Source organism: Salvia splendens, chromosome 2 (genome assembly GCF_004379255.2).
Source record: "Salvia splendens isolate huo1 chromosome 2, SspV2, whole genome shotgun sequence".
In the NCBI taxonomy this organism is placed as follows: Eukaryota; Viridiplantae; Streptophyta; class Magnoliopsida; order Lamiales; family Lamiaceae; genus Salvia; species Salvia splendens.
The window spans coordinates 15,739,297-15,767,179 of NC_056033.1; the positions used below are offsets into that span (position 1 = coordinate 15,739,297).

The 27,883-nt window shown below is 38.6% G+C and overlaps 4 protein-coding genes and 1 pseudogene across 5 annotated transcripts; 3 read left to right on the top strand and 2 right to left on the bottom strand.

Moving 5' to 3' along the window:
• Nucleotides 1-2,776: 2,776 nt before the first annotated feature.
• Nucleotides 2,777-5,008, bottom strand: LOC121768171 (laccase-12-like). The gene is made up of 6 exons (XM_042164558.1): nucleotides 4,910-5,008; nucleotides 4,688-4,839; nucleotides 4,362-4,606; nucleotides 4,166-4,294; nucleotides 3,135-4,091; nucleotides 2,777-3,057 (listed from the first exon to the last, which is right to left on the bottom strand). The coding sequence occupies exons 1-6, from the start codon at nucleotides 4,997-4,999 to the stop codon at nucleotides 2,927-2,929; spliced, it is 1,704 nt and encodes a 567-aa protein (XP_042020492.1). The 5' UTR covers nucleotides 5,000-5,008; the 3' UTR covers nucleotides 2,777-2,926.
• Nucleotides 5,009-10,600: 5,592 nt separating this feature from the next.
• On the top strand, nucleotides 10,601-13,094 carry LOC121774603 (annotated as a pseudogene).
• A 7,423-nt stretch (nucleotides 13,095-20,517) lies between these two features.
• Nucleotides 20,518-23,078, top strand: LOC121761941 (probable sugar phosphate/phosphate translocator At3g11320). The gene is made up of 4 exons (XM_042157657.1): nucleotides 20,518-21,388; nucleotides 21,935-22,038; nucleotides 22,128-22,356; nucleotides 22,629-23,078. The coding sequence occupies exons 1-4, from the start codon at nucleotides 20,939-20,941 to the stop codon at nucleotides 22,773-22,775; spliced, it is 930 nt and encodes a 309-aa protein (XP_042013591.1). The 5' UTR covers nucleotides 20,518-20,938; the 3' UTR covers nucleotides 22,776-23,078.
• Nucleotides 23,079-23,477: 399 nt separating this feature from the next.
• LOC121761965 (glucan endo-1,3-beta-glucosidase 13-like) lies at nucleotides 23,478-24,811 on the bottom strand. The gene has a single exon (XM_042157683.1). The coding sequence runs from the start codon at nucleotides 24,771-24,773 to the stop codon at nucleotides 23,568-23,570; it is 1,206 nt and encodes a 401-aa protein (XP_042013617.1). The 5' UTR covers nucleotides 24,774-24,811; the 3' UTR covers nucleotides 23,478-23,567.
• Nucleotides 24,812-25,035: 224 nt separating this feature from the next.
• Nucleotides 25,036-27,631, top strand: LOC121761950. 2 transcript variants are annotated; one of them, XM_042157667.1, is made up of 9 exons: nucleotides 25,036-25,211; nucleotides 25,288-25,477; nucleotides 25,541-25,627; nucleotides 25,773-26,117; nucleotides 26,441-26,552; nucleotides 26,656-26,976; nucleotides 27,048-27,152; nucleotides 27,226-27,288; nucleotides 27,391-27,631. In XM_042157667.1, the coding sequence occupies exons 1-8, from the start codon at nucleotides 25,036-25,038 to the stop codon at nucleotides 27,276-27,278; spliced, it is 1,389 nt and encodes a 462-aa protein (XP_042013601.1). In that variant the 3' UTR covers nucleotides 27,279-27,288; nucleotides 27,391-27,631. The 2 variants fall into 2 exon arrangements, with proteins under 2 accessions (XP_042013601.1, XP_042013608.1); XM_042157674.1 differs by having other exon boundaries at nucleotides 27,066-27,152.
• The last annotated feature ends 252 nt before the right edge of the window (nucleotides 27,632-27,883 follow it).

Consider the following 27,883-nt stretch of genomic DNA (forward strand, 5'->3'; position numbering starts at 1 on the left):
TAACAAAATCAATGCGAACGTTTCATACAGAATGTAGATGGATATAAATGGGTGTTAATGATTGTATATGATTTATTATATGAGGAAATTAATATTAATATATACTCCTCACATCCCATAAAAATAAGGACATATTTTTATTTTGGAATGACCTATAAAAATATCTCCTTTACTTTTGGTAATTTCTTCCTCTCTAATAAGGCGAGCCTTATTTTCCTTTAACAATAATATAATTACTTTTTCTTTCTATTTGTCTCTTACTTTAACAATTGTGCATTAATTCTCCTGCCGTCCCAGATATGCATATTTTCGTGGAACGGAGGGAGCATTAATGATGAAGAATACTTGCTGTAGTTTTAACGCAACAATGATGTTGGAAGAGCTTAGAGGGAAGAGAATGATTTTGGTAGGAGATTCTCCTTTGAGAGGTCAATTTACCTCATTGGTTTGTGTTCTTCACCGAGCCATACCACAACATGCTCAATCCTTGGGAAGTCATTCATTCCCTATCAATTTTCACAGCCAAGGTCTCTTTCCATTTACTTATCTATATATAGTAGTACTACATTCTTTAAATTATAGTAGTTCCATTTTGCACATAAATGAATATTGTGACATTATATTGCATGATAATTTATACATTAATCAGGATTATAATGCAACAATAGAGTACTATTGGACTCCATTTTTAGTAGAATCAAACGCAGATGACCCCAAAATGCACAAGGTGGATTACAGAATTATCCGAAATGCATCTATTGATAAGCATGGCCAATATTGGAAAGGAGCAGACATAATCCTCTTCAACACTTACATTTGGTGGGTCGAAGGCGTCAATGTATTATTGTAAGTCATTGTTTAATTTCAATTAAATCAAGATAAATCAAGATAAAGTTAGTACTATTATGGTGTGTTTGAATTGGTAGATAATAATATTTAAAGTGTATTTAATGGTCCAATCTAATGTTTGATATGTTGATTAAATTTTCTATATGGTATGTTCAATAGGTAAGGACCGTTGAATAAAGGCTGAAAAATTAAGTGATAATAATATGTGCAACACTATATCAATCTTAAACTACGTGAAATTTACTAATATAGCCCTCAACCTTGGAAGTATAGAAAAATACATAGGATAGTTTTGGAATTTCCTACTATAGTGTGGCTTTAAATAACAAACCAAACATGTGATATTAAGGACTATAGATAACATACCATCAATTCAAACACCACAAATAGAAATGGAAAACCAAGAAAAGCATTTCTACAAAATAATTGTGTTCTTATCTTAATGAAAGATAAACTTCAATTCAAACACACCCTATCAAGTCAGCACATCTTACCTACCACGCGGTCGTTTCGCTTATCAAGGAAAGGGTCTTTCGACGATGAAAAGAGGGAGACTGTTAAGTTATCGATGGAGACGGTTATCGCCTTGCGCTGAAGAAGTTGATAGAATGGATAAACGAGAATATTGATTCCAACAAAACAAGACTATTTTTCGCGGGCTTGTCAGTTACTCATCAAGGGTAATATAATGTTGCTTTAAACTTATCATGCCTCATTTTATATAGATGTTTTTTTATGCTTGCCACTTTAATTTGTGGACAAAGGAGCTTCAAATGGGGCGGAGCTCGAAAAGGCAAATGCTACAACGAGACAACGATGATCGAGGATCCAAGCTTCGTGGGAGCATCACCAAGCTTGTATCCCATAATTGATGAAGAATTAAGGTTCTGAAACTGGATTTGAAACATCTACAAAGCATTATGGACTGCTATTTCATCGAATATGAAGCGGAAAAATAGAATAAAATAACGTCAAACTAGTCTAACAAATTCATTATCAATATCAAATACGTCCTGAACATTTGAAAATCTAAGCATGGCCAGTGCCGATTGATATCAAAAAACCTATGGCAAACAACTATCCACCATAAAAAAACAGGTACCCACCATCCAAAAATCAGTACCACCATAAAAAAAAGTAGCTAAGAACAAAAACAAGTATTTAGAGTAATATGAACTAGGGTTCGTCGTCGTCCTCCTTGCTTTATCTTCTTCCTGTGCGACTTCGCAGCCGGCAACCGTCATCGTCGGCAACGGGACTTCTTCCATTTGCTTCGGTGGAAGAGAAATCAAACCATCACAATCAAGCTCCGACAAGTCCGCCATTGGAACGGAAGTAAAGATTCGGCTAGTCCAACTTATCTCCAACAACAATTACTCGATTTTGATTGGAATCGAACGACGGATTTTGGGTTTCGTCGAGAACGACGAGAGAGAAGAGAGAAAAGAAATCTGTTGGTTTGATTTGGTGGAGACCAAAAGTCGCGATATTTATTCGTTTTAATTAAATTTGAAATATGATTTTTTAACAAAATAATTAGAAAATAATTAAGCCTAATCCGGTCAACAAAACACTAATTGACAGTTGACCGATAGAAATTGACGGCGCCGTTAAAAAGGATTGGATCAACACGGATTTCATTTGTTATGGACCTGTTTTCCATAAAGTGAATGTTTTGGACCAAATTCGTATTTTGGTCATATGTTAAGGACCAAAATTGACCCTTACTCTAATAAAAACCAGCCAATTCAGAATTAATTCAATGGCAATATCGATTCAAAAATTATTGAAAAAAATATTGTCCGTTATCAACGTGCAAGGATTCATATCGCATATCTTGGTTCCTCGACGTGCAAGTTTCTGTTCCATTAAGATTGTGCAGAAGAGCTACTAAGAAAGCTTGTAACATAATATAATTAAGAAGATATTTTTAATGGGAATGAAAATCAGTATAACTATATGTAAGTAAAGTAATTAAATGTTGGGTAAAAACAAACAACAATAGAACTCATATGGTGTGTGGTTGAAAAATATTGGTTGCCCTTCTTGCAGGACAGAAAGAAATGATCGAGGTTAGCTAGCACGCTGGAAGACCGGGTGGAGGCGCCTCAAGTGTCTCCAGTTCGCCAACACCGTTGTCTACTAGGAAAGCCGTTGCTAGACCCCACCCGATGTGAACATCCAAGTGACAATGCATCAACCATACCCCTGTTTTGAGTTCCAAGTTTTTGTTAGAGCATTGGAAATTTATACACTGCTATGAATTAGTCTCATTCAAAACCAACCTGGATTGTCTGCCAAGAATCTGATTACTGTCCATCCACCAACAGGAACACTTGCTGTGTTCCGTAGAGGAGGATCTATGAGATTGAATTTGCCTGAATCACGACTTGGATTGAAATTTCCGAATCCTTCAGCAAGTATGTAGAAATCGTAGCCGTGGAGATGGATTGGGTGGTTTTCGGCTGTGAAGATGCTTGTTCCCTGTACAACCACCTGCACTGTTTCTCCGTATTTTAACTTGTAGAGTTTAGTCCCCGGAACAGGCTGCCAAAGTGAGCGGCTGACGTTCCCGGTGTAGTCATATCTTACGGGAGGGGTTGCTGGAAAGTCTGTGGTGAAGACACCAGGCACGCGCTGTTGATGCGCTTGAAGCAAGGATAAAGTGGATGGGAGTACGAAAGATACGTTGTTCATGCTGGCGGTAAAACGAGTGCCATTCGGACCCTGGCAGCTACTACTACTGGCGCCAGGCGGACAGTTGTTGAGGCCTAGTCCAACGGTGAAGAAGAGATTGTGGTCGATTTTAGTTGGTACTTCAACTCGTCTCGGGCTTCTGAAGCTGGTTGTGAAGGCTGTCGCGGTAGCAGTGTCGTTAAAACCCGGCATTCTTGGCATGACTGGCTTAACATTGGGACCTTTAGCCGGGCAGGGGGCGGATTTGTATTCTAGTATGGCTGTAGTTGTGGTGTTATCGAATGGGGCGCCTTGCGCACTAGCGTAGGCTTGTGCTGCGATGTAGTATCTCGCAGGCGGCTGATCAGCGGTGATTAGGACGTCAGTGGTCTGGCCTGGCCCGAGCATGAGCACTGAGGTGGTGAAGGGCTTAACGTAAGAGGCGTCAGCTGCAACCACCGTCAGCTTGTGATTGGCGACTTTCAAGAAGAGTTGCTGGTTCAGCGCGGCGTTCACAACTCTGACGAGATTCGTCTCGCCAGAGTCCAACGGCACTATCACTGTATCTGCATCATATGGATAATCAAATGTGTCATATGCAATTAGTTATTTCAAATTCTATCGTTTTCCATAAACCAACCTTTACTAGAGCAGTTGTAGAGGTCACCAGGCTGGCCATTGATAGTGTAAGCATCGGAAACGTTGGGAGCGGCTCCTGTTCTTGTGGCTTGTCTAATAACCGCGATCGGATCAGCATTCCACCATTCACCTGATCAACATTGACATTTAGTCACAATCTGAGCATTATTATTCAGAGGTGTAGTTACTTTTCTTACCAAGAAGAAGGGCAGTTTCGCGCTTTGGCTTTTGGAAGGGATACGAGTCTCCTTGTTTCGGGCGAATGATCAAAGCTCCATAGACTGTAGCCCTGATCCATGAGCTGTGCGCGTGCCACCAAAGAGTACCTTCTTGTCCTCGGATGGTGAACCGGTAAGTGTAACTCCCTCCCGGCCTTATAGGGCATTGAGTCACAAATTCCGGTCCATCAGCCCATCCGGTTGTAATCTGCCTCACACCATGCCTATGATAAATACGAAACAGTTAATCGCTTCATTTCAGATTACTGATTTTGATATAGACGTAATGGTTTATAAATAAGTACCAGTGAATGGTTACATTGTACTGGGCTGTGTTGACAACGTTAACCACGAGAGTATCGCCATTGTTAACTTCCAGGGTAGGCCCCGGGAACATTCCATTAACAGTGATCGCGTTCTGAGTCTTGCACAGCCTCTTCACTGGGGTTGTTTGCACCTGTTTCACAAGGCATATATAATAAAGCTCATGAATGAGCAAATGACATACGTGTTAGTTAGAAACATACGACGAAATCGTGGTAGCGGACTTTGGCATTTGCTGTGGAGAGGAGCAATAAGATGAAACAAGAGCAGAGAGAGATGCTGACTCCTCCCATCTTATTCACTTAATTAGATTGAACATTTGGGGTGTGAGAGAGTGGGAATTTCTATTATATAGTATACACAAGAATAGGGTGGATTTGAGGTTGGCAGATTAGGTTAAGATACTCAGATTATAGTTGTTGCACCCACTTGGTAAGAAATTTCCATTTTACAACTCCTGTTCTTGAGTTACAAATTTCTCATCTTCATTTTTCCCACCCAAAAATTGATCTTCTTAAATCTACAAAATTGCACACGCACATACAAATTAATATTTGTAGAATAACATATGTTTGAAGTGTGTGTATTAGTAGTATATTGAAATACGAAATGAGATATCGTTTTATGTTGGAAAACTTGTATTTTGGTGTCTTAAAATACCAAGTCAAACGATGATATAAGTTAGCTTATCTAAGTGTGGAAAAATAAGTTGGGGGTGAGGAGAGGCTATGGTACCGATGAAATTATTGGATTACTCTAAACCAAAACAAAACGACAAGTTAATTGTAAATATTTGTGTATTCTTGAAAATTTAGAGGTGATACGCAAAATCAACACTTTCAAATCAACTTCTTTGTTTCCTCCAAGTTAAATACACATGTTACACTATAAGGGAAAAGGGGGGAAATAGTGATATTAAAATAGACTAAAGGCCGATTTTGGTCCTTAACATATTGCGATTTTTTTTATTTTGATCCAAAACATTATCTTTTGAATTATACAGTCCCTCACAAATAAAAACATGTCACATTTGGTCCATTTTGGACGGTTCCGTCAAAAATTTGACGGTTAACGAATTTTAAACCTATTTTAACTGAATTAACAAGTTATAATTAATTTATTTAATTTACCAGAAAATAAAATATACAATTATTCAACAAAATTTTTTTATTATCGTTGTTTTTCTTCCTCACAAACTGAAATTAATGAAGCATCCCTCATCCCTCAAGTCAGCGCTCCTCCTCTACCCCTTTCTGTCAATTTTGCCGACCGCCGTTCACTGCCCTCATACCGACTCCAACGGGGCACTAACCGTGGCCGGCATGTGAGCCAAAACTCTCTCTGTTTCACCACTGCCGCTACTTCGCCTCACTTCTCATCTGGTCCATCGCCGGCGTGTGGCGGTGAGGCACCTCCCTCCTCTTTTCCCAGTTGCCCTCACTCTATCCCTCTCTCTCTCTCAACCCCACTGCAGCGCCTCTCGGACAGCCTATTCGAAACCACCCCCGTCTTCGGTGAGCGGTGGCACGCAGTGTTGGTCTCATTCCTCATCGCGAATCAGAGATGAAGCTCAACTGTGGCAGTTCAGCCAACGCTGTCGTGTCCTTCGTGCTTCAGCCGTGGGGTGCTGCCTACCGTCAGTCCCTAACTCCTCGCTGGTTCTCTCTCCATAGCCACTGCTATTCGAACAGCCGGCTCGCATCTTGGTCCGACAGCCCCCAAACTTCGATTAAAGGTTCGTTCTTAGCGACGGGGGATCCCCGAACTTGCGTGCTGACTTGAGGGAGGATCAATTTTATTATGCATGTTAATAAATATATTTTATTATGCATGTTTTATTAAATATATGGAGTGGGATCAATAATCTTTTGTTGCATCATAAAACAAAGTGTAATCTTTACACTCCCTTAGTTGACCGTCACGAACGCACCGTCACGAACGTATAAATAAACGTAAGTAGGGACTAAACTTTTACAATTTTACTTAAAAATAAACTGTTAGGTATTTTAGATTATTAATAAGAGTTTTTATATAATGATATGCATAAAATATGAATAAATTATAAACTTTATAATAGAAAAAAAAATGAATTTATTAGAGGCTAAAGCCCCTCCTCTCCTATACATGTAGTTCCGTCCGTAACATCAATAGGCTTCAAGATCCGAACACAAATAATAAATAAAAACTTATAATAAGACAAAAGAGAAAATGTAGTTTTTGTTAAGGATGTATTTATCAAAAATAGAAAAAAAGAAGGACTAATAATAATAATAATAATAATAACAATAATAATAATAATAATAATAATAATAATAATAATAATAATAATAATAAAAGTAAAAGAGAAATAAAGTAAGTGTAAATAATTAGTTATGTTGAAATACTGACTAATAGGATAATGATCAATTGCTAACTAATTAGCAATCTTAAATTAAGATCAAATTTTTAGCTATTAGATTAAGAGATCTAGTGGTTAAAAATAATGTCATTGTGTATTATATTTTAAATAAAAAATTATTAAATAAATTTAAAGAGTTTTAATGTCAATTCTTATATATAGTAGTTAAAATTAACTACTTTCTTTTTCCTCAAAATCATCTTAAAATTTTAAATTTATGTAACTCTCTCGATTTAAATTGTTTTTTCGTAAAAAAATATATCAAATTAAAGGTGATTTCATAAGGATTCTAACAAGATCGTAATTGCATATGTTCCGACGATGATTGAATGATGAAATTTTATAATTTTAATTTTCGTATATGTTGATTAACACATTTTATATCAACAAATGCATCAAACAATCTCAATATAATGTATGTACAATATCAATAAAACTGTGTTGATATTTTATGGTACTTGTGTTGAGATTTTTATGTCATTATGTTGATATAAAAAATTTGTGAAAATTATTATGTTATAACAGATTGATTATTTTACCTTTTTGTGATATTTTATCTACTATTTATAGATTTAATCTACGAGCTTTAATTTCATCCACTCATTTTAAGATCTAATGGTATAAAATTGGTCTTAATTGTGGATTGGATACTATATGCATTTTATTTTAACATAACCTATGACTAATATACACAGATATGTACTTACATTAGTTGTCTTACATATAAACATAACACATACTCATTTAACATCATGCAGAATGAATAAATGAATAAACAACGAATTGCAATTTTACATTCAACAAGTTCCAGTCATATCATAAATTGCGAAAAAAATCACAGTTCTTATAACAATTTTTATTAATAGTATATACTGTAAAGTTGAATCAAAAGAGAATACGAGACTAAAACCATAAACAGGTATGTAAATAGTTGTATGTCCTTAACTTCATGCCATGAGCATCTATCTCGGCTGAAACTTGAAATACTCTCATTATTACTAAATTTTTGAAAAATGCGACTGTTATAAAAAAATATACTCCTCCCAGGTTAAGCGTTTAAATTAAATTATTTGAAATTTATTAAAAGTTTTAATAAATTTTCAAAAGACAAATATGGGAAAATATGACAAAATTTTCAAAAGTTCAAGGTAAATGGTATTCATAATAATTTCAATAATTTGCTCAACCAATATATAGTTTCACTTTCAAAGTATTTTGGAGTTTTATTGTTAATGAAAAGTAAAATCAAGAATCATGGACGCCTCCCATATTTCTTATCAAATTGTAGTGAAGGCTATTCGTGAAATAGGTGGATGGTTAGCCAAATGGAATTAATTTTTTCTCAAACAAATTGAACTTCAAATTTTGGTGTCAGCTCGATATCGGTTGAACAAACTTTTACACTGCATTTCATTTCAAAATTTTCCCAATAGTAATCTGGAAATAATTAAACATGTTCACAAAGGACGAGGGAAATCCGTGAATTGATCTAAATGACTAATAATAGTAATATCCAATTTCAAATTTTGTGCTGATTTAGTTCCAACCCAATCTATATATAACTGGCATAAATTTAGAATTTTGTAAATTTTTTTGAAAAGGGTGTACAACGTAACTAATGCGAATTTTATTCAATTTTCACAATGAAATAACTCAAATATTAAAATGAAATCCACCCTATAAACGTGGTTGTTAAGTGACAAAAAAATATAGACTAAACACCAGATGGATTTCGCTGAACAAGAAAGGAGAATGCATGAAACTTTGTTGCATGAAACTTCAAATACACAATAAGATTAATTCGTCAAAATAAAGTCGTTAAAGCTAAAGTGCTAAAAAAAACCCCTAAAGTGGTAAAAAGAAAAGTTATAAAATTGACAAAGCAACAACGGAAATAATCATAAAACCTATTCAAAGAAAGGTGTAATTAATGTTCCACAAGCGCTGACCGACAAAGATAGTCGATTATTTCTTACCAAAGGAAGTTGTTTTCCGATAAATTATTTGACTTTATATTAAATGAAGATGTGTAGTTGTCACGTTGAAGAGATTGATGGTGTATTTAATGTCTATTTTTGATAAGATTTCAAGTGTGACAAACTTTGTGTGACATACGAAAATGGTAAAATGGGACAAACTTTAGGAGATAGAAGGAGTATAATTCATAACTTAGCTAATTGTAATTTATTCCACGAATAATAGATAAGAATTTCAAGCTAAGTCTACTATTAGAGTAAAAAAGATACTCCCCATGTCCCATGTTACTCGCATTTTTCTATTTAGGTTGTAACTTTGGCATTGAATTTTTAATATAATGAAATTAGTATTTTAAGTTTAATGAGAAATCACTTAATAAGGAAACACCTAATTAAATAGATATAATATAAGTAGTTTGGAACGAGTCGAAATAGAAAAGTGCGAGTAACATAGGACTGAGAGAAAATTAATTAATTAAGTCAATGGCAGACTTTAATTAATTAATGAACATTTATATCTTAAGTGCGAAAAATAATTAAATCAAACAGGAAGCCCGTATTACTTGTAATTTCAAATTTGGATGGACAACAACATTATTTTATGGTAGTGGTTGATAATAATATTTTATTATAATTTATGTTAAATTGGGGCTCAATTTAATTATTTAGAATCAAATAAGTGTGATCCAAATCCAAACTCCATAGATCCCTGACTCAAACAATATATCATAATAAGTAGATGAATAAATGAGAGACCGATGTAATGAATTACTCCTTATGGCATACTAAAACTATCATGATATTCTACTTCCTCCGTCTCCAAAGAGTATGAACTACTCCCTCCGTCCCTGAAAATTTGTCACATATTTCCTTTTTCGTCCGTCCCTAAAAATTTGTCACATTTCACTTTTACCATTTTTGGTAGTGGACCCTACATTCCACTAACTCATTCTCACTCACATTTTATTATAAAACTAATATATAAAAGTAGGACCTACATGCCACTAACTTTTCAACCCACTTTCTATTACATTTTTTAAAACCCGTGTCGGGTCAAATGGTGCCAAAATTTAAGGGACGGAGGGAGTATTTCCTTTTTTGTCCGTCTCTAAAGAGTATGAACTTTCTAATTTTAAAAAATTCAAACAACATACTACCCATAGATTTCATTTTATTTACAACTTATATCATTATCATTAACACTTATACAATTATAATAATATGGGCTTCACTCTCCACTAACATTATTTTCACTACTTTTTCTCCATCTCTCTTACTTTTTCCCTTATTTATTAAAAACCCAAAGTTCATATAAATTGATATGTTTACCAAACATACCAATTAAAAATATAAATACATACTCCTACAAATCAAAATCTCAATGCGGTTTTGAAAAAAGAAATGGCACTTTCATCATTTATTGCTTGCGACTGCGAATTAAATTAATAAATTCTCACATGGTTTGTTACAAAAATACTTTGACTTGCAAACGGAATCTCAAAAGCAAACCAAACCACATCATGTCTTCAACCAAATCTCTGAGAATAGGGATGATTGGATTCGGCCCTTTCGCTCAGTTTTTGGCAAAAACTATGATAAGGCAAGGCCATATTATTACCGCAACCTCCAGATCAGATTACACACACCTCTGCACTCAACTGGGCATCTCATTTTTCAGGCACATATATATATACATAACAATTGATGATATATTACTTGAGAGAGACATAATTGATGTGCTGAGCAGTATAACATCGTTGCCAGATTCAAGGAATGCACTTACATCTCTGGTTTTAGTCAACAAATAATCCCAAATCACATGGTATCAACATCGATTGATTCACGAAAATGATCAATACAAAAATTCATCTCAATACACTAAATACTGACCTTGAGATTTTCCCCAAAAACACGGAGGGACAGTTTTAGGTTATAGTAGTATAAAATTCGGGTCTGAGGTCATAAAATCATTTTAGATAATAACCTAAAAATACACTAACACTGGTCTAAAAATGACTTCCATACTTGGTCCTGTTAAGATTGAGTTTTGCATAGATCAAAACTCAATTGATACATATATAATAATGAGGGAACATCTTTTTTGGTCCACGAACTTTACCAAAGTATCATTTTAGGTCCGTGAACTTTGAAAATATCATTTAAGGTCCACCAACTATGAGTTAATATCATTTGAAGTACTTTTTACTATTTCCAAGTTTTTTTGGACAAAAATACCCTCAATGCCTTAAATGGTGTATATTTTTAATAAATTTATCATATACTCATATTTTTTTTATAAATATCTTTACAATATATTTTTGATAAATTTTCTAAATATAATTTGACCTTCAATATTATCATTTAATTTTGTGACATGCAAGAAAAGATCTTTATTCAATTTTTTATTATTAAAGAAAAGTTCTTTATTCAATTTAAATAAAATTAATATAAAAAATTGAAGAAGCAATTTTACTTGCATGTCACAAAATTAAGTGATAATATTTAAGGTCAAATTATATTTAGAAAATTTGTCAAAAATATATTGTAAAGATATTTATAAAAAAATATGAGTATATGATAAATTTATTAAAAATATATACAATTTAAGGTATTGAGGGTATTTTCGTCCAAAAAAACTTGGAAATAGTAAAAAGTACTTCAAATGATATTAATCTATAGTTGGTGGACCTCAAATGATATTTTCAAAGTTCACGGACCTAAAATGATACTTTGGCAAAGTTCGTGGACCAAAAAAGATGTTCCCTCATTATTATATATGTATCAATTGAGTTTTGATCTATGCAAAACTCAATCTTAACAGGATCAAGTATGGAAGTCATTTTTAGACCAGTGTTAGTGTATTTTTAGGTCATTATCTAAAATGATTTTATGACCTCAAACCCGAATTTTATACTACTATAACCTAAAACTGTCCCTCCGTGTTTTTGGGGCAAATCTCAAGGTCAGTATTTAGTGTATTGAGATGAATTTTTGTATTAATCATTTTCGTGAATCAGTCGATGTTGATACCATGTGATTTGGGATTATTTGTTGACTAAAACCAGAGATGTAAGTGCATTCCTTGAATCTGGCAACGATGTTATACTGCTCAGCACATCAATTATGTCTCTCTCTCTCAAGTAATCAAGGCCTTGCCTTTGGAATGCTTGAAACAACCAATGCTCTTCGTTGATGTTCTCTCAGTTAAAGAACACCCCAGAGATCTCATGCTCCAAGTTTGCATATCATTTTCTTTTACTGCTATTGCTTTGCTAAGTGTGGGTTACACAAAATCCTTAATCATGTACATTGTCAATAGGTATTGCCCCATGATTCGGATCCAATGTTTGGCCCGGAGAGTGGCAAAAATGGGTGGAAAGATCTTCCTTTCATGTTTGACAAGGTCCGGATAAGGAACGAGGCTGCTTGTTCTGATTTTCTGCAGATTTTCGCAACTGAGGTTGGACATGAATTTAATAAGATTATCGTCGTTAGGCATGGATAATGGGAGTTATATTCGTGCAAACAGGGTTGCAAAATGATGGAGATGAGTTGTGAAGAGGATGATGAGTTCTCTGGTAGAAGTCAATTCCTCACCCACACCCTTGGCAGGTAATAATATGTTTTGAGATTCAAGCAAATCAGGAAGAGAGTTTAGTTTAAGTTTTTATGGAACAGGGTATTGGCGGAAATGGAGGTCGAGCCAACACCAAGGGGTTTCAGAAGCTAGTTCAAGTGGTACAGTAGTAAACATGTTTAGTGTTCTTGCCTTGCTTTGTTATATATCGAAGCTAATAGATTAAAACCAATGCAGAAGGAGAGTACGTCCAGAGACAGTTTCGACCTCTTCAGTGGCCTGTTTGTTCATAACAGATTCGCCCAACAACAGGTAATGGGTATGATTTCTCTTCTTCGTATTCGACAATTTGGGTGCAGCTGAGAAACTTGGAGCTTGCACTTGCTTCGATAAAGCTAAAGCTGGAGAGTAGGGGTGAAGAGCAGGAACAAAGCTGACTCGCTAGTTCGATCCATGTATTCAACGAAAACTTCAACTCGTGTGTATCTGAGATTATTCAAAGCCACCAAAATTGGTAGATACCAATTGAAATGCTTCAGGAGAGCTTATTTCAACAAGTTACTCCCTCCGTCCACGAATAGGAGTCCCGGTTCTCCTTACTATTTTTGGACATTATTCATACCCTCATTTTATTACTCTATTTACACCCATGCCATTACTTTTACACCCCCTCCCACCCTCTCACTCCCTTCAATCATTCCCCCTCTTCGACATTTATTCTCTCTCTCGCTCTCTCACGCGGAACCCTGGTTCTCTACTCGTCTCCTCCTCCTCGTCGAATAGGAGTCCCGTTTCGCCTCCTCCTCCTCCTCCTCTCTTGGACTAGATGGATCGCACACCTCCGGAAACCCTAACCCCTCTCTCTCTCCGAGAATCAATCGGAAACCCTAACACCAGCCGCCTCTTCCTATGTCGGCTTGTTAAATTCTCTAAATTCTGTCTCACATCGACTTGGTGAAGATCCCATCTAATCTATATAAGTGTGGATAACCCTCCCCCTTATGAGACCTTTTAAGGGGTGAGTGGCCCATTTCTAATATGGTATCAGAGCGGGCCCAAGTCGATGATGGTTTTCTCTTTATCTCTTATCTACCTCACGAGTGGAAGACCGATGTCCTTTCCGGCCCACATCGATGATGGTTTCTCTTGCATTGCCTACCCACGTGATGGAAGACCGATGTCCTTTCCGGCCCACACGTGAGGGGGTGTGTTAAATTCTCTAAATTCTGTCCCACATCGACTTGGTGAAGATCCCATCTAATCTATATAAGTGTGGATAACCCTCCCCCTATGAGGCCTTTTAAGGGGTGAGTGACCCATTTCTAATATCCTGCTCGAGAGTGGATGTTTGACACCTCGGAGGGGACGATCTCGGCTCCTATTGCCACTCATACCGTTACAATACCCACATACTCATGGGAGAAGACTGATACCCAGGAGACCGTGGTTCCTAAAACCCCTGAGCTCGAATTGGCTTCGTGGATGGAATCCCAGTCCTCGGTGCTCCCTGAAACTCCGGATCTCGAAGCCATTTCTAAGGGTTTCGACCTGCAGAGGAACTCTTTTTTAAGAAATTTCAATTCTGTATAACTCAAACTCTTACACGCGGCTTTTAGAAATTGCTATCATTAAAATGAATATGTTGAGTTCTTTAGGCATAAAAAACGGCGACCTAAAATGAACAGAGGATGATACTTGCATAGCGGGATCAACATGTACAGTTATTTTATCAAGCATAGTTTGAAAATTTGTCATGTGTCTAACCTAGGTTCCCCAGTATGAGAAAGAAATCATATTTACGAGTAATGTATTGTCTGATAGCTGGTCGGAAATCCTATGTTCCAGCAACCCTGCTATTATCTGCAAGACAAAAAAGAATATTGATCTCAGCACTATAGGTGAACTGATTATGTTCACGGCTCATTGGGTGAAGAGAAGCTTCGTATCTCTTGTTTTACCAAGTTCATATGTGTTTAGTATTTTGTTGAATTTCACTGAAACATCAAGAATCATGCATGCATCACTCTTGTATATATATCCAGTTGTATCTCCATCCCTCTCTACCTTGCAATCGGTCCACTCACCAGAGTGGTATCAGAGCCACGTTCAGTGGCAAGGTATGTAATAAACAATGTAATATTATCTAGAGTTTTGTGTTATTTGATATTTGTATTTTCTTGCTTATTTTAATTTTGTTGCACTTTTTTATCCTTTCTTTTCCGGTCTTCTGCCTCGAGAATTTATTCCTTGAGAAAACGGCTTTGGCCACTCGTCGCGTTGCCTGAATAGCATCCTGTTGAGCCGTGAGGGCATTTTGGATGTTGGCATAAATCATTGACTGTTTATCAAGCCATGAATTCTTTAAGCAGAATATTGTCGAAAAATAAGGATAATTTTGGAAGCAGTGCTTCTAGTTCTAGTAGTAATAAAGAAATAATAATTTCAAAATTTTTTGAAAAATCAATTCAAAACTGGAAAATTCCAATTGAACCTTCTGTTTATAAACGGAAAGGAATTTTTGATATATCTCCTTGCGATTATATCGTAAAAACTGTTGAAGAATCCCTTACATTAGGAACAGGATTTAGCTCTTTTAAACTTCTTTCTAAATCTTTAATTGAAAAACATAGGAAGAATTTCAAATTCCTCCATCTTGGACTAGTTCAAATTGGACTAAAACCTGCAACTAGAATTGGTTTAAACACCTCTGCTTTAATTGCAGTCCGTGACAAAAGACATATTAAGTTTCATGATTCTTTGTTAGGAATTGTAGAAACTAGTCTTTGCGATGGACCGATTTACTTTAGTTACTTTCCCAACTTTGTGTTGTCTTTAACAGACATGACCTTAATGCATGCTTTGTGCTTAGATATTAAAACTGAAGGTTTTAATATGACTAATGAAGCAAAAAAATGTTATTCTTACATACAGAATACAATATAAAGTGATGAATACTGTTTTTCCAAGATGTAAAGAAATTTCTCATGGGTCTGAAAATCAGACTACTCTCTTTATTACTAATTTAGAAAAGAGTAATGTTAAGATTCCCCAGACTATTACTTGGGATCAGGTTTGAAAAATGGCTCCTTGAAAAAGCCATAGAACCTGAAAAACCAGAACCAAGAAAACTTGCAGACATTATTGAACACCCAAACGGTGATGTCGAAATTAGGTTTTCTGATACAAGAATAGCTCGTCTAAATTTAATACAGCCAAGTAGAGTATCTACCTCTTCTGTTCTTTTGTCCGACTTTGAAAAGGAAAATATTAGAGGAACAGCTTTCTCTCCTTCGGGAATAAATCGTTTTGAATATAAAGTTGAAATTCCTTCTTCTAGTGCTTCCAGGAGAAATTCTCCTACTTCTTCTGACATGGGCTGGAGTGATTACTCCATAAATACCCTTACAAAGGATGAAAATCCTTTTGAAGGAGAAGCTCTAAAATCGTTTAATTCGAAAGATAATTCTGTCAAACGAAAATGGTTTTATTTAAAAGGTCAGAATAGCCAAGAAAAATGGATCAATCTTTATAAAAAATTCCTAAAAAAGGATATTGGTTGCTTTCTTTTTTTTTTCCTCAAACACCATCACGGCGGGGGGTTAAGGCGGACCCCCAACCTGTATATATCAAAAATCACCAAAGGAACATACATCAGACGAGCCCAAAAGTGACTCGGTCCGCACGAGAGATACAAATCACAAGAGCTAACAAAGCTACTATGGTATCCCCACAGACCGGGTACTAACCATCTAACTAAAGAGAGAATAAGCATAACAAAGCTATACATCATAAAAAGAACAAGGATGATGGCCAAATGCGGGCCAAATCCAAAGGAAATCAAAACCACGAACCAAGTAAAGTAGTCATCCATCTCGATATCTGAATCTGAAGTTCGGATAGCCCAACTGGTCCATCCTGACGAGCGACTTCAAATACCGAGGCCCTGAATCCGCATCAAAGAAGGTGATGGCAGGGGTCTGGACCCCCCTACCTGCCAAAAAGTCTGCTGGTCGGTTGCCCTCTCGATAGATGTGAGAGAACATAAACTGTATCTGTGCGAGCAAAGTACGAATGCGAGCCATATGATGTCTCACATCCGCTGCTCCTCCGCGTCCTGAAGTGAACACCGCGACCACTGCTGCCGCATCCATCTCGACCCAAACTGCGATGAGAACTGCATAGCCAGTGTCAGCCCGTGAAGAAGAGCTAAAAGCTCCGCCTCGAAGGCCGACCCAGCTACGAGAGGCGTACAAAAGGCCCCCAAGAGAGAACCATCTGAGCCCCGAACCACTCCCCCACCGCCTGCCTGACCCGTCGAGCTAGTAAAGGCCCCGTCGGTGTTCAGCTTCACCCAAGGATCGTCGGGTGGATGCCAAAGCACTTGCAGGGACCTCAGAACTCGCCTGCGAGGAGGAGCCAAAGGCATGAAGTCAACGGCCGGGGTGCAACCGCGCCAATGAAGGGGGAGTAGCACACCCGCCGCCACCAAGATCCGCAGGTGCCGAACAACCTGCCAAATAACATGTGAAGAACGAAAAGAAATGCCGCGATGCTTGCAGCTATTCCTCTCCGTCCAGATAAACCAGTATACCAAACAGGGAATAATGAAGCTGATGTGCAAGGCGGTGGCCCTGTGAGAGGACCTCCACCAAAATCCTAATCTATGTGCAATATCAGTGCACGTGTGAATGTGTGTGCTGATGTAAGGGAACCAGCCATCAAAGTAATCCCAAACCGATCTCGCCAGAGGACTCGACACAAACAAATGCTGAAACGACTCGACTGAAATAGAAGAGACACAACAGAGACACTTGGATGCTAGAGAGATACCACATGCCTGAACATAACACTCAACAGGGAGCCTCTGGAGGAGGAGGCGCCAGATGAAGACAAAGATGGTAGGGGTCAGCCCAGCATTCCAAACCATGCGAAGTCCGCAATGTCTAGGGGACCGTGTCCGGATGAGCTCCCAAGCTGAGGCCGTCGAGAACTCGCCATCGCCAGTGAGGCTCCATCGCATCACATCTCGCCTGCCCACCTCAATCGGTACAGCCCTGATAAGATCCAACACATGCAAAGGCACACCATACAAAGCCAAGTAATCATGCAGTTTATCAACATGCCAAGTATGATCATGCCAGAACCAAGAAACCTCAACGGCAGGAAGATCAGTCCCGGGCAGACAATAGGTCCTAAGGGGAAGGTCCCCGACCCACACGTCGTCCCAGAAACTAATCCGCCCTTCACCGAGGGACCATCTAATGAGACCATGCACCTGACCCCTAATACCAGTGAGGCGACGCCAAATAGAACTATCATGCACAGAGTAAGGGGAAATAAAAGCACGCCCAGCATGGAAACAGTACTTGCGCATAGTGAACTGCGCCCAAAGTGAATCCTGTGCGAGGAGTCTCCACCAGAGCCTGATGCTGAAAGCTTTGACGACCTCGCTGAAACGACGGACGCCGAGGCCTCCCTCATCCAACGGCAAGCAAATCTTCTTCTTCCAGCTAACCCAGTGAATCTTCCTCTGCTCCCCAACCGTGCCCCAAAAGAACCAGGCCAAGATCTGCTCCAACTCCCTCATCCAATACTCAAACGGCTTCAGGACCTGGAAGATGTGAAGAGGGATGGTGACAAGGGTGCTCTTGATCAGAGCGAGTCGCCCTCCAAGAGAAAGATGTATGTGAGACCAGCTGTGAATCCGGTCCACCATCTTCTGTCGGATATCTAAAAGATAGCCGGCCTTCAGCCCCCCTTATAGATAGGGACACCAAGGTAAGTGAAAGGGAGGAGTCCCTGCTCGAATCCACTCGCCTCTGCCACCTCAGCCGCCCAAGCGTCGAACTTCTCAAAGAGGTAGAAATGACTCTTTCCCCTGTTCACCATCTGACCCGACACGACAGAATAGTGCTCGAGACAATGAACCAGCCTCTCCACGACTGTCTGTGCGCCCTGAGCCGCCCAAGCGTCGAACTTTTTTGAGTTTATTGAAAAATTTTACGCTCTTCATAAAAGGAAATTTCCCGATTTTGAAGATAAAAATTTTGTTTCAAACATTAGCTCTTCCTATAAGCAATTTGTGACTATTTCGGGGAAAATTGTCAAAAGCATCCATCCTCCCGAAGTAAATCTTTCTTTTAAATACAATGAAGAGGATATAATTGCTGCTCCTTATAGAAAAAGGGATAGGGGGAAAAATTGAGGATATAATTTCACAAAATAATTATACCAATCTATACCTCAAAACCGTAGGAGAACAGTTGAGTAGAATTGAGAAAATCCCTAAAACTCATGTGGAAAAGACCTCTGTGAAGAGAGACGATAAGGTTTTATTTAAACCTATGTCTTCTGAAAAATTAAAATTAAAGGTAATTCCAAACCCCTCTTCAGAAATGATAGAAGAGTTAGGAAAGAGACTTAAAAGTCTCAATATTGAGGAAAACAATTGTGCTCCTTTAAATCAAGGAGAAGGATTGACGTCTGAATCAGATCAAGAAGATTAAAGTTTAGATGCTTCAAGCGAATCTGATAAACAGACAGACCTTACTGATAATCAAATAGATCAGTTTAAAAAATTAAGCATAGAAGGGAAAAATAATCCTTTTGAAATCAATAAGATATCATCTTCTTATAAGAAGAGAATGGTCTATAATATTCCGGCAAAGCCTTATTATCATAAGCCAACACCAGTTGACATGCAACTTGAGCAATTTGTTGAATATAATGCATGTTCTTATGATGGAAAATCCATTAATGAATGGAATATAGACGGATTATCTGAATATCAAATTCAAGCAGTCATTAATTATATGACTATGTATGCTTCGGCTTGCAGAGTTAATGGTACTAATGACAGGACCATTGCTCAAGCGATTGTCCAAGGGTTTACTGACCAACTAAAAGGTTGGTGGGATTTTTGTTTTAATGAAACAACTAAACAACAGATTCTATCTGATGTTAAGGTTGAAAACAGGAATGACACTCTTGTCAATATTCCTGATAGTGTTAATACACTACTATACACTATAACCAAACATTTTATAGGAGAAGTCTCTTTACAGCTTGATAAAACTCAAGAACAATTGATGAATCTTAGATGTCATAATCTCTCTCAGTACATGTGGTACAAAGATGTTTTCTTTTCCAAAGTTTTTACGAGAGAAGATTGCCATCAAGATTTCTGGAAAGAAAAATTCTTATTAGGATTGCCACACTTCTTTGCTGAAAGGGTCCGAAATAGGATTAAGCAAAAGAATAATGGGGAAATTCTCTACCATATCTATACATATGGATATTTATCTTCAGAAATAATTTCTGAAGGAATCAATATATGTAGTGAAATAAAACTTCACAAACAAGTACAAATAGAAAATGTACTTAGAAAAAAGATTATCGGTGCCTTCTGTGAACAAATTGGAGTACAGCCGATTAATCAGGAAAGCTCTAAAAGAGTAAAAAATAGAGAAAAGTTTAGAAAACCCTACAAGTATAGGGAAAATGAGTTTAGAAAAATCAGAAGGAAGAAAAAATACAAAAACTCATTTTTATTAAGGAAAGAGAGTATCCTTCCAAAAGGAGTAAAACTCCGGTATGCTATAAATGCCATAGGCCAAGGCATTACGCTAACAAGTGTAAAATAAAAAAGAAAATCAATAGTCTATCTATTGATGAAGGATTAAAAAGATCCTTAGAAAAAATTCTCTTATCTGATTCTAACGAAGAAGAAGATTTGAAAATTTTAATTTTTAAAAGTCTAAATGCGAATAAAAACATGAACTTATAAAATAAATAAATAAACTATTCTATATTTCTATTTCATCGGTGATTACTTTATTAATTATTCCTAATTAATAAACCCGCTGCAAACCAAGTTCTTCGTCGGTCATCTCTCACACCTCCAAAAAGTGAAAAACACACACACACCACGCGATATTTCTCTCCTTTTCTTCTGCTCCCTCTCCACAGTGTATATATTATTTTCAGCGATTCAACATTCATGTAAGGTCTTAGCAATTCAACATTCATGTCAGATTTTATGAGTTAGTTTTGATTTTTTTTATGTTGACGATTTTGCGCTGAATCTGAGCCGTTGAAATCGACGATTCCACCACCAATGCTACTCAGATCTCTTCAATTTAGTCCGTCTGCTTACCTTTCGTTGAGCCCTAGTAGATCCGTGCAGGATTCTCAGTGAACTCGCCGTAGAAATTCTCCGATTTTCGATAGGATCTGGGGATTGCGTAATATTTGAGGATTTGTGAATTGAATTTGGTTGAAGATGGTGGCGGCGAAATCCCAGGGGCGGCTGTTCACGATCGGGCTGGTGGCGTCGTGGTACTCGTCGAACATTGGGGTTTTGCTGCTGAACAAGTATTTGCTGAGCAATTACGGGTTCAAGTACCCGATTTTCCTGACGATGTGCCACATGACGGCGTGCTCGTTGCTCAGCTACATCGCGATCGCGTGGATGAAGATGGTGCCGATGCAGACGATAAGATCTAGGGTTCAGTTCATGAAGATCTCGGCGCTCAGCTTGATTTTCTGCGCTTCGGTTGTCAGCGGCAACATCTCACTCAAGTACTTGCCGGTGAGCTTCAATCAGGCGATTGGCGCCACCACGCCTTTTTTCACTGCGGTGTTTGCCTACTTGATGACGCTCAAGAGGGAAGCGTGGTTGACTTATTTAACGTTGGTTCCTGTTGTTACTGGAGTTGTCATCGCGAGTGGGGTATGCCTCTTTCCTTTGATTCAAGTTTGGTTTGGTGAATTTGATTTGTTTATTGGCATTTTAATTTCTCCGTTGTACGGGTTCATTGGATGAGGTTTCTATGGGGAAAATATGAGCAAAAGAATGATCTCCTGTTATGTGTTGCAATGAACCTGTCGAACAATTGTTCTGCTAGTTTAGGGCGTGTTTTTTATTAAATGCCCCTCTTTTTGCATTTAGGGAAAATGAGCTTCTTTTGTGTTCTCATCAAACTGATGTCGATCAATTTAGGTACTATTAATAAGTAATTTGTGTATTTAAAGCCTTGTATTCTCTGCTGGTGGAGGCTGCTTTGTCTGGATCAGATAGATCATTTTTCTGGGGCCATTATGATTATGATGTTTCCATGATACCATTTTGTGCGAGTGATGTCGTTGAAGTAAGGTTGCCTGATAAGTATTTAAGAGTCATGTTGATTCTAATTTCCTCAGCACATAACTTTTTTTCATTTTACTATGTGCCAGTGACACATTTTGTTCTAATTGTCTACCTCTTTAATTGGTGTAGGGCGAACCTAGTTTCCATTTATTCGGGTTTATCATGTGTATTGGTGCAACAGCTGCGAGGGCTCTCAAGTCAGTGGTTCAGGGTATTTTGCTTTCTTCTGAAGGGTAATGATTCTATATTCACGCATAGGGCTAAGTTGACAATGTGCTATATTATTACATTTGGATTCTGAAAGTCCTCCTTCTGTTTGAAGGGAAAAACTGAATTCAATGAATCTGCTCCTCTACATGGCTCCCATAGCTGTAGTATTTCTACTTCCTGTAACACTCCTCATGGAAGAAAATGTTGTTGGTATCACATTGGCCCTGGCAAGAGAGGATATCAAAATTATATGGTTATTGCTGTTCAATTCTGCACTTGCATATTTTGTGAATTTGACCAATTTCCTGGTCACGAAACACACCAGTGCCCTCACTCTTCAGGTACTTCTTTCCCAGTAAAAGTACTCTTGTTGGGTTATATGTATTAATTTTCTTTCCCAGTAAAAGTACTTCGTTTACTCTTGTTGCTTTGAGCCTTTGTTTTCTTTATCTGCTGATCTCCGTTTTCAACTATTGCCTATCTGTAAAATCCAAGCTAACCGTGCCAGCAACATTTTTTCTGCATTTATATATTCATTTAATTGGAGAATAATATGCCCAAGGCTGGTTTGTACCAGTTATACACTTTGATAATGACTTGTGGATTCCTTCAGGTTCTTGGAAATGCTAAAGGGGCAGTGGCAGTTGTAGTCTCCATATTAATTTTCAAGAACCCCGTCTCTGTGACTGGAATGCTTGGATATTCGTTGACAGTATTGGGCGTTATCCTGTACAGTGAAGCCAAGAAGCGTACTAAATGAAGGAACACATTGAGTCTTTGAGCCATAACCATCTATGTTTTGATATGAAAAGGTGATACTGTTGACTACCGATGCTTTGCTTCGGGCGTATGAAATTTTGGCCAGGAAGGCGTGGGTGGGGGTGGGTGAGGGCTCCAAACACCTCATTAGCTGTGTAGGAGTTTTTATTGCATACAATCTCGGTTACTAAATCAGATCCTTTTTTTAATCACTCTATTCTTTCCTCAACTCAGACACTATATGTCACTATTATAATTCTTTTTACATCAATCAATTAGTGAAAAGAAATTGAAGTTGTGGTTATACATACATTTTTCTTTGGGGTTCAAAATGATGTCTCCGTGACTCTTTATGAGTTAGTAATGTATCTAAAACAGAAGCAATGTTATCCATTCTGAACACTTTGTTATGGACATGTTTTTTTTAAAAGATAATACTATATGGTAGGAGTAATAATACAAGAGTTATGTGGCACCTGATTGAAATGGTCTCACTTTTGTGGTATAAAATCCTATGGTGATTTCACTGTAGCCAATTATCATAAAGGATTGATAGATACCCTATTTTGGGATATACAAAAAGCTGTGTGGTTTGAAACATAATTTAACATCTAGATTCCCGCCAAATTACCTTCAACACCAATTTAATGTAGAAATTCACATAGAAAATGGCAGTGATCGGAATCTCAAAAAAGCTGGTGAATGAAATCTCAATGACATCTAACAACAATCCAAAATTCACAAAAAAAGAACATCAAATGTTACACAACTCCAATCACAAACAGGAATCATCTCAATTTTTGAATAGGATATCGAAAATCTCAAGAGCTACTTTACAATTGAGTAAAATGAGCAGAATGCAAACCAGAAAAACCAGGCGAACCAAGCTTGGGCCAAGATTCGGCGACGAATAGGAGAAATGGATCCTGTACTTCATGGTCATGTTAGGGTACATGATCCCCCACTGTTTCCCTCCCACTCCCAAGGTGCGGCCGCCCATCGCTGCATCACTGGTTGTACCATTCGTATTGTTGAAGGTACTCTTCTCATCAAATAACTCATACACATACGCCTCCGCCGCGCCTTCCTTCCTCAGAGGCGTTCCCAATCCAGATCGCAGATGCCTCAGCAGACCTCCCAAGTACATCTCGGCGTAGTTTCCTTCCTGCGCCTCCGATTCGCTCGGCCAGCCGGTCTCCGTCACGATCACCGGCACGTTCTCCTGCCCTGACACCGCCATGGCCGCGACGATTGCGTCTACCATCATGTCGAACAGGTTCCGGTATCTCACTCCGGTGACCACGTCATCGCGGAAATTGAACGGATTCTCCTGGAATAGAACGAATCCGAGCGGAATTTCGGAGTTGATGCTGAAGATGTTGTAGGGGTAGAGGTTGATGAGGAAGGATGAGTTGGTTTCGTCGAGGAACTCGAGCAAGGGGCGAACGACGAGCGATCCGATCGGTTCCTGGAATTCGGCTGCGGAGGGGGGAAACGACGTCGTCATGATGTCGATGAAGGAGAATGTGGTGGAAACGGAGATTGTGCGGATGCCGAGGTCGAATAGGGCGAGGCGGAGGTTGCGCATCGCAGGGAGGAGGACGGCGGAGGGATCGACGGCGGCGGAGGTGGTGGTGATGACGTCGGCGCCGGCGGAGATGATTGAGATGTGAGTGCGGGGGTGGTAGGGGAGGACGTGCGAGTGGAGCCAGAGAGCGGCGGCCGAACGGTTGGCGGCGAAGGAGGGGATGAGGTGGTTGGGGGCGGTGAGGAGGAGTGTGATGTTGGTGTAGGCGAAGGCGCGGACGGCGGCAGGCGACGGATCGAGGAGGCGGACGGCGGAGACGCAGAGGGATTGGAGCGTGGAGACCACGCGCTCCGGCGGGGGGAGGTTGGGGAGGGAGGGGTTGTAAGTGACGCCTACGGTGGTGGCGGCGGCGGCGGAGTGGAAAAGGAGGAGGATGGAGGTGATGAGGAGGAGAGAAGGCATTTTCGCCATGTGTGGGTCTCTGTTTTGTGGGAGAAGAGAGGTTTAATGCGCACTGCAGCGGCGTATGTTAGCTGTGGTGCCAAAATTCGGTTATTTTCTGTTTGAAAGAGAGAGAGAGATGCGCCAAATTCAGTTATTCAGTCTCTTTTAGTTGAGCTAATTTTTCACTCTCTCTTATAAATCATCTTCTTGAAACTTTTATTTTCAAAATTCGCTCAAACTTTTCAAAATCATCTCTCTCTCTTGTTTACTACTGATAGTGATAGTAGCAATGGCTGACGATGAGCCGGAGAAAGGGTCTACGACGGAAGAAAGCAGCGAGGCGGAGAAAGGGGATACGACGGAGGAAAGCAGCGACGCGGAGAAAGGGAATACGACAGAAGAACGCAGTGAGGCGGAGAAAGGGTCTGCGACAGTAGAAGAGAACACCGCTAATCTCTTAGAAAGGTGAGAGACATTTTTCATCCCCCTTTCTTGATTAACCGAAAATTGGCGCTAATCTCTTTGCTTCGTCGTTTGACAGATACTCGGAGCAGACGGTGCTTCAATTGCTACAAGAAGTAGATAAATCAGCTGCACCGAAAATTGACTGGCATGAAATGGTGAAGAACACTAGGACTGGGATTTCCAACGCAAGGGAGTATCAAATGCTTTGGCGCCATCTAGCCTATGGCCACGATCTAGCCGATCAATTGGATGATTCAAACCCTTTGGTGAGTTATAATTCCCCTATTTAAATTGACTGCTTGTTTCTGATTTCTTGTTTTTGAATGTAGGACGATGATAGTGATTTAGAGAAAGAAATTGAGGCTGATCCAGAGGCTAGCCCTAAGTCTAAAGCAGAGGCAGCAGCATGTGTCAATGTTAGTAGCCTTACTTTCTCAATTCTTGGTTTCCATATTCTTACTATTGAGTATTTATTTGATCTTTTGTAGATACTAATGTTAGTACTTATCAATATTTGTCACCAAATTTAATCAAATGTAATATAATGATGGTCCAATGCAGGTTTTAGCTACTTCTGAATATCCAATAATTCATGAGCCAAACTTGTTGACTGTAGAAGCTCCATTGACAATGAAAGTAGCAAAGTGGAAGAGGCATGCTGATAGTTCCCGTCCTGATACGATAGTGGAGAAACATGTTACGATTACTGTTCCCCTACCAAACGACGAATTATCTGCAAGTGAGACATCAGGAGCTGATGCTTCCTCTCCAAGAAAAACAAGGGTGGTTTGGACTGCAGTAGATGATTTGAGACTCACCAATTCAGTGCGAAAATATGGTGAAAACTGGGATCTCATTTCGAGTGTAAATTTCAAACATGAAAGAACGGCACATGAGCTATCTCGGGTGGGTACCATTAACGCTTTTGTAGGCACTATTTGTTTAAGTATATAGGCACACAATGAAAAATGGATGATGCATACATTTCATCTGCTTTGGGAACGCATATATCATCTTGGTAAATTGTCAACTTCTTTATGTTGCTTCTTCTCAACTATGCTTAGGATTTATGCTGTATATTATATTTGATGCTTCATCTGTCATTCTAGGTAATAATGAAAATTTGCAATTATCTTTACATTAAGCTACTGCCATTGTCTCATACAGATTTATGTATTCATAACATCTTTTTCTATTGTTATTTAACCGGAATACAATTAACTTGTCAGAAATGGGCTGCTATCAAGAGGAAAAGGGCAAGTGCAAGACTTTCTCCTGGTCGTAGGGCTTCTACTCGGGCCATTAATCTAGTCCTAGCGCGACGTCGTCAGATGAGTACTAGTAAGTCTCTGCAATAACTTTGTTTATATGGGACAGCATGAAATACTTTGGTAAGTTTCTCATTATAATTTCTCTAATATTTGTCTATATGAATCTGAAATAGCTTCTGCAGCAGCACCAAATCCTACTTCAACGTTCGATGTCAATGCAGTTGGTGGGAGTGGCAGCATATCTAGCCCATCATGTTCTCAGGATGCTGTTGTTCCTGTCCACATTACTACTGGACCTAGTCCACTGACAACTGCACCCATGGCGAATCAACCATCCAGTAGCCCAACAGAGGCACAAACTAAATCTTTTATGGTTCCAGTCTTTGAGCATAGTGCTGCTGAGGGAAACCCTGATGGAGATCAAGCTTCTTCTTCTCTCGATCAAACTCTGGACCTTAACCAAGCTTTACGAAGCCTGGCAACAGACGACACTGGTAATTTCTACTACCTTATGCTTTAAAGATGCTAACAATTATGGTGAGTGGTGAGTTGCAAATAATGATAGGTGTTATTGATCTGCAAGGTGATCAAGTTTCTATGTCCTCTTCTCATCTCCCTCAAACTATGGACCTTGACGTAGCTTTAACAAGCCAGGGAGCAGAAGACACTGGTAATTTCTACTAGCCAATGATCTTACAAGTATGATGAGTTGCAAATATTGATATGTTTAATTGATCTGCAAGGTGAAAAGCATGGTGATACCAGCAATAGCAGCATAGATAAGCCGGATGCTTAAAGCTTTCAAGGTAACATGGATGGCCCGGTCCTGCTCTCTCTCTCTCTCTCTCACACACACTATATATATACCTCTTAAAAATTTCTTTACTCGTTTACATTAATTTTTGCAGGCAGGAAAGCACTGGTGAGAGAGAAGATAAGAAAAGAAATGTGCACAATTTGTGATGGAAAACAATATACCTTGAAATGTGATTGTAGTAGAATAGTACTCCCCTAGCTGGTTCTTTTGCTCAGCTGAGTTTTAGCTTACCAGTTTTATGATTCAAGAGAAAACGAATCTCAAGTGAAACGAATCAAGCTATTGCATTTGATGTCACCAGCTTTACAATTCTTCCAAATTTTTGTGTTGTGCATTTGATGTCACTAGCTTGATCATGAGTTCCAATTATCAAATACCTGCTTTTTTTTTTGCTGCCAAACTGTTTTCTTTGTTTGTTTTCAGTAGAGAGGGAGAAGAAAATAATGCATATATTCATTGTAAATGCCAGTTTGAACTTTGTCATTGTAGTTTCCAAAGCATTTCTTGTGCTAGGAATCATCTTGCAATCTCAGATACAACCGCGTATTCGCGAACACGATATGCCACTACAAAACCAAGCTGTC

Bases quoted from the DNA above. Each gene is read 5' to 3' on its own strand.
- LOC121768171 (XM_042164558.1), bottom strand. From the start codon at position 4,999: ATGGGAGGAGTCAGCATCTCTCTCTGCTCTTGTTTCATCTTATTGCTC. The intron at 4,840-4,909 runs GTATGTTTCTAA...CTTGTGAAACAG, and splicing joins TCCGCTACCACGATTTCGTC to GTGCAAACAACCCCAGTGAA. The intron at 4,607-4,687 runs GTACTTATTTAT...TATTTATCATAG, and splicing joins TACAATGTAACCATTCACTG to GCATGGTGTGAGGCAGATTA.
- LOC121761950 (XM_042157667.1), top strand. From the start codon at position 25,036: ATGGCTGACGATGAGCCGGAGAAAGGGTCTACGACGGAAGAAAGCAGC. The intron at 25,212-25,287 runs GTGAGAGACATT...GTCGTTTGACAG, and splicing joins ACCGCTAATCTCTTAGAAAG to ATACTCGGAGCAGACGGTGC. The intron at 26,118-26,440 runs GTGGGTACCATT...TTAACTTGTCAG, and splicing joins CGGCACATGAGCTATCTCGG to AAATGGGCTGCTATCAAGAG.
- LOC121761941 (XM_042157657.1), top strand. From the start codon at position 20,939: ATGGTGGCGGCGAAATCCCAGGGGCGGCTGTTCACGATCGGGCTGGTG. The intron at 21,389-21,934 runs GTATGCCTCTTT...TAATTGGTGTAG, and splicing joins GAGTTGTCATCGCGAGTGGG to GGCGAACCTAGTTTCCATTT. The intron at 22,357-22,628 runs GTACTTCTTTCC...GGATTCCTTCAG, and splicing joins CCAGTGCCCTCACTCTTCAG to GTTCTTGGAAATGCTAAAGG.
- LOC121761965 (XM_042157683.1), bottom strand. From the start codon at position 24,773: ATGGCGAAAATGCCTTCTCTCCTCCTCATCACCTCCATCCTCCTCCTT.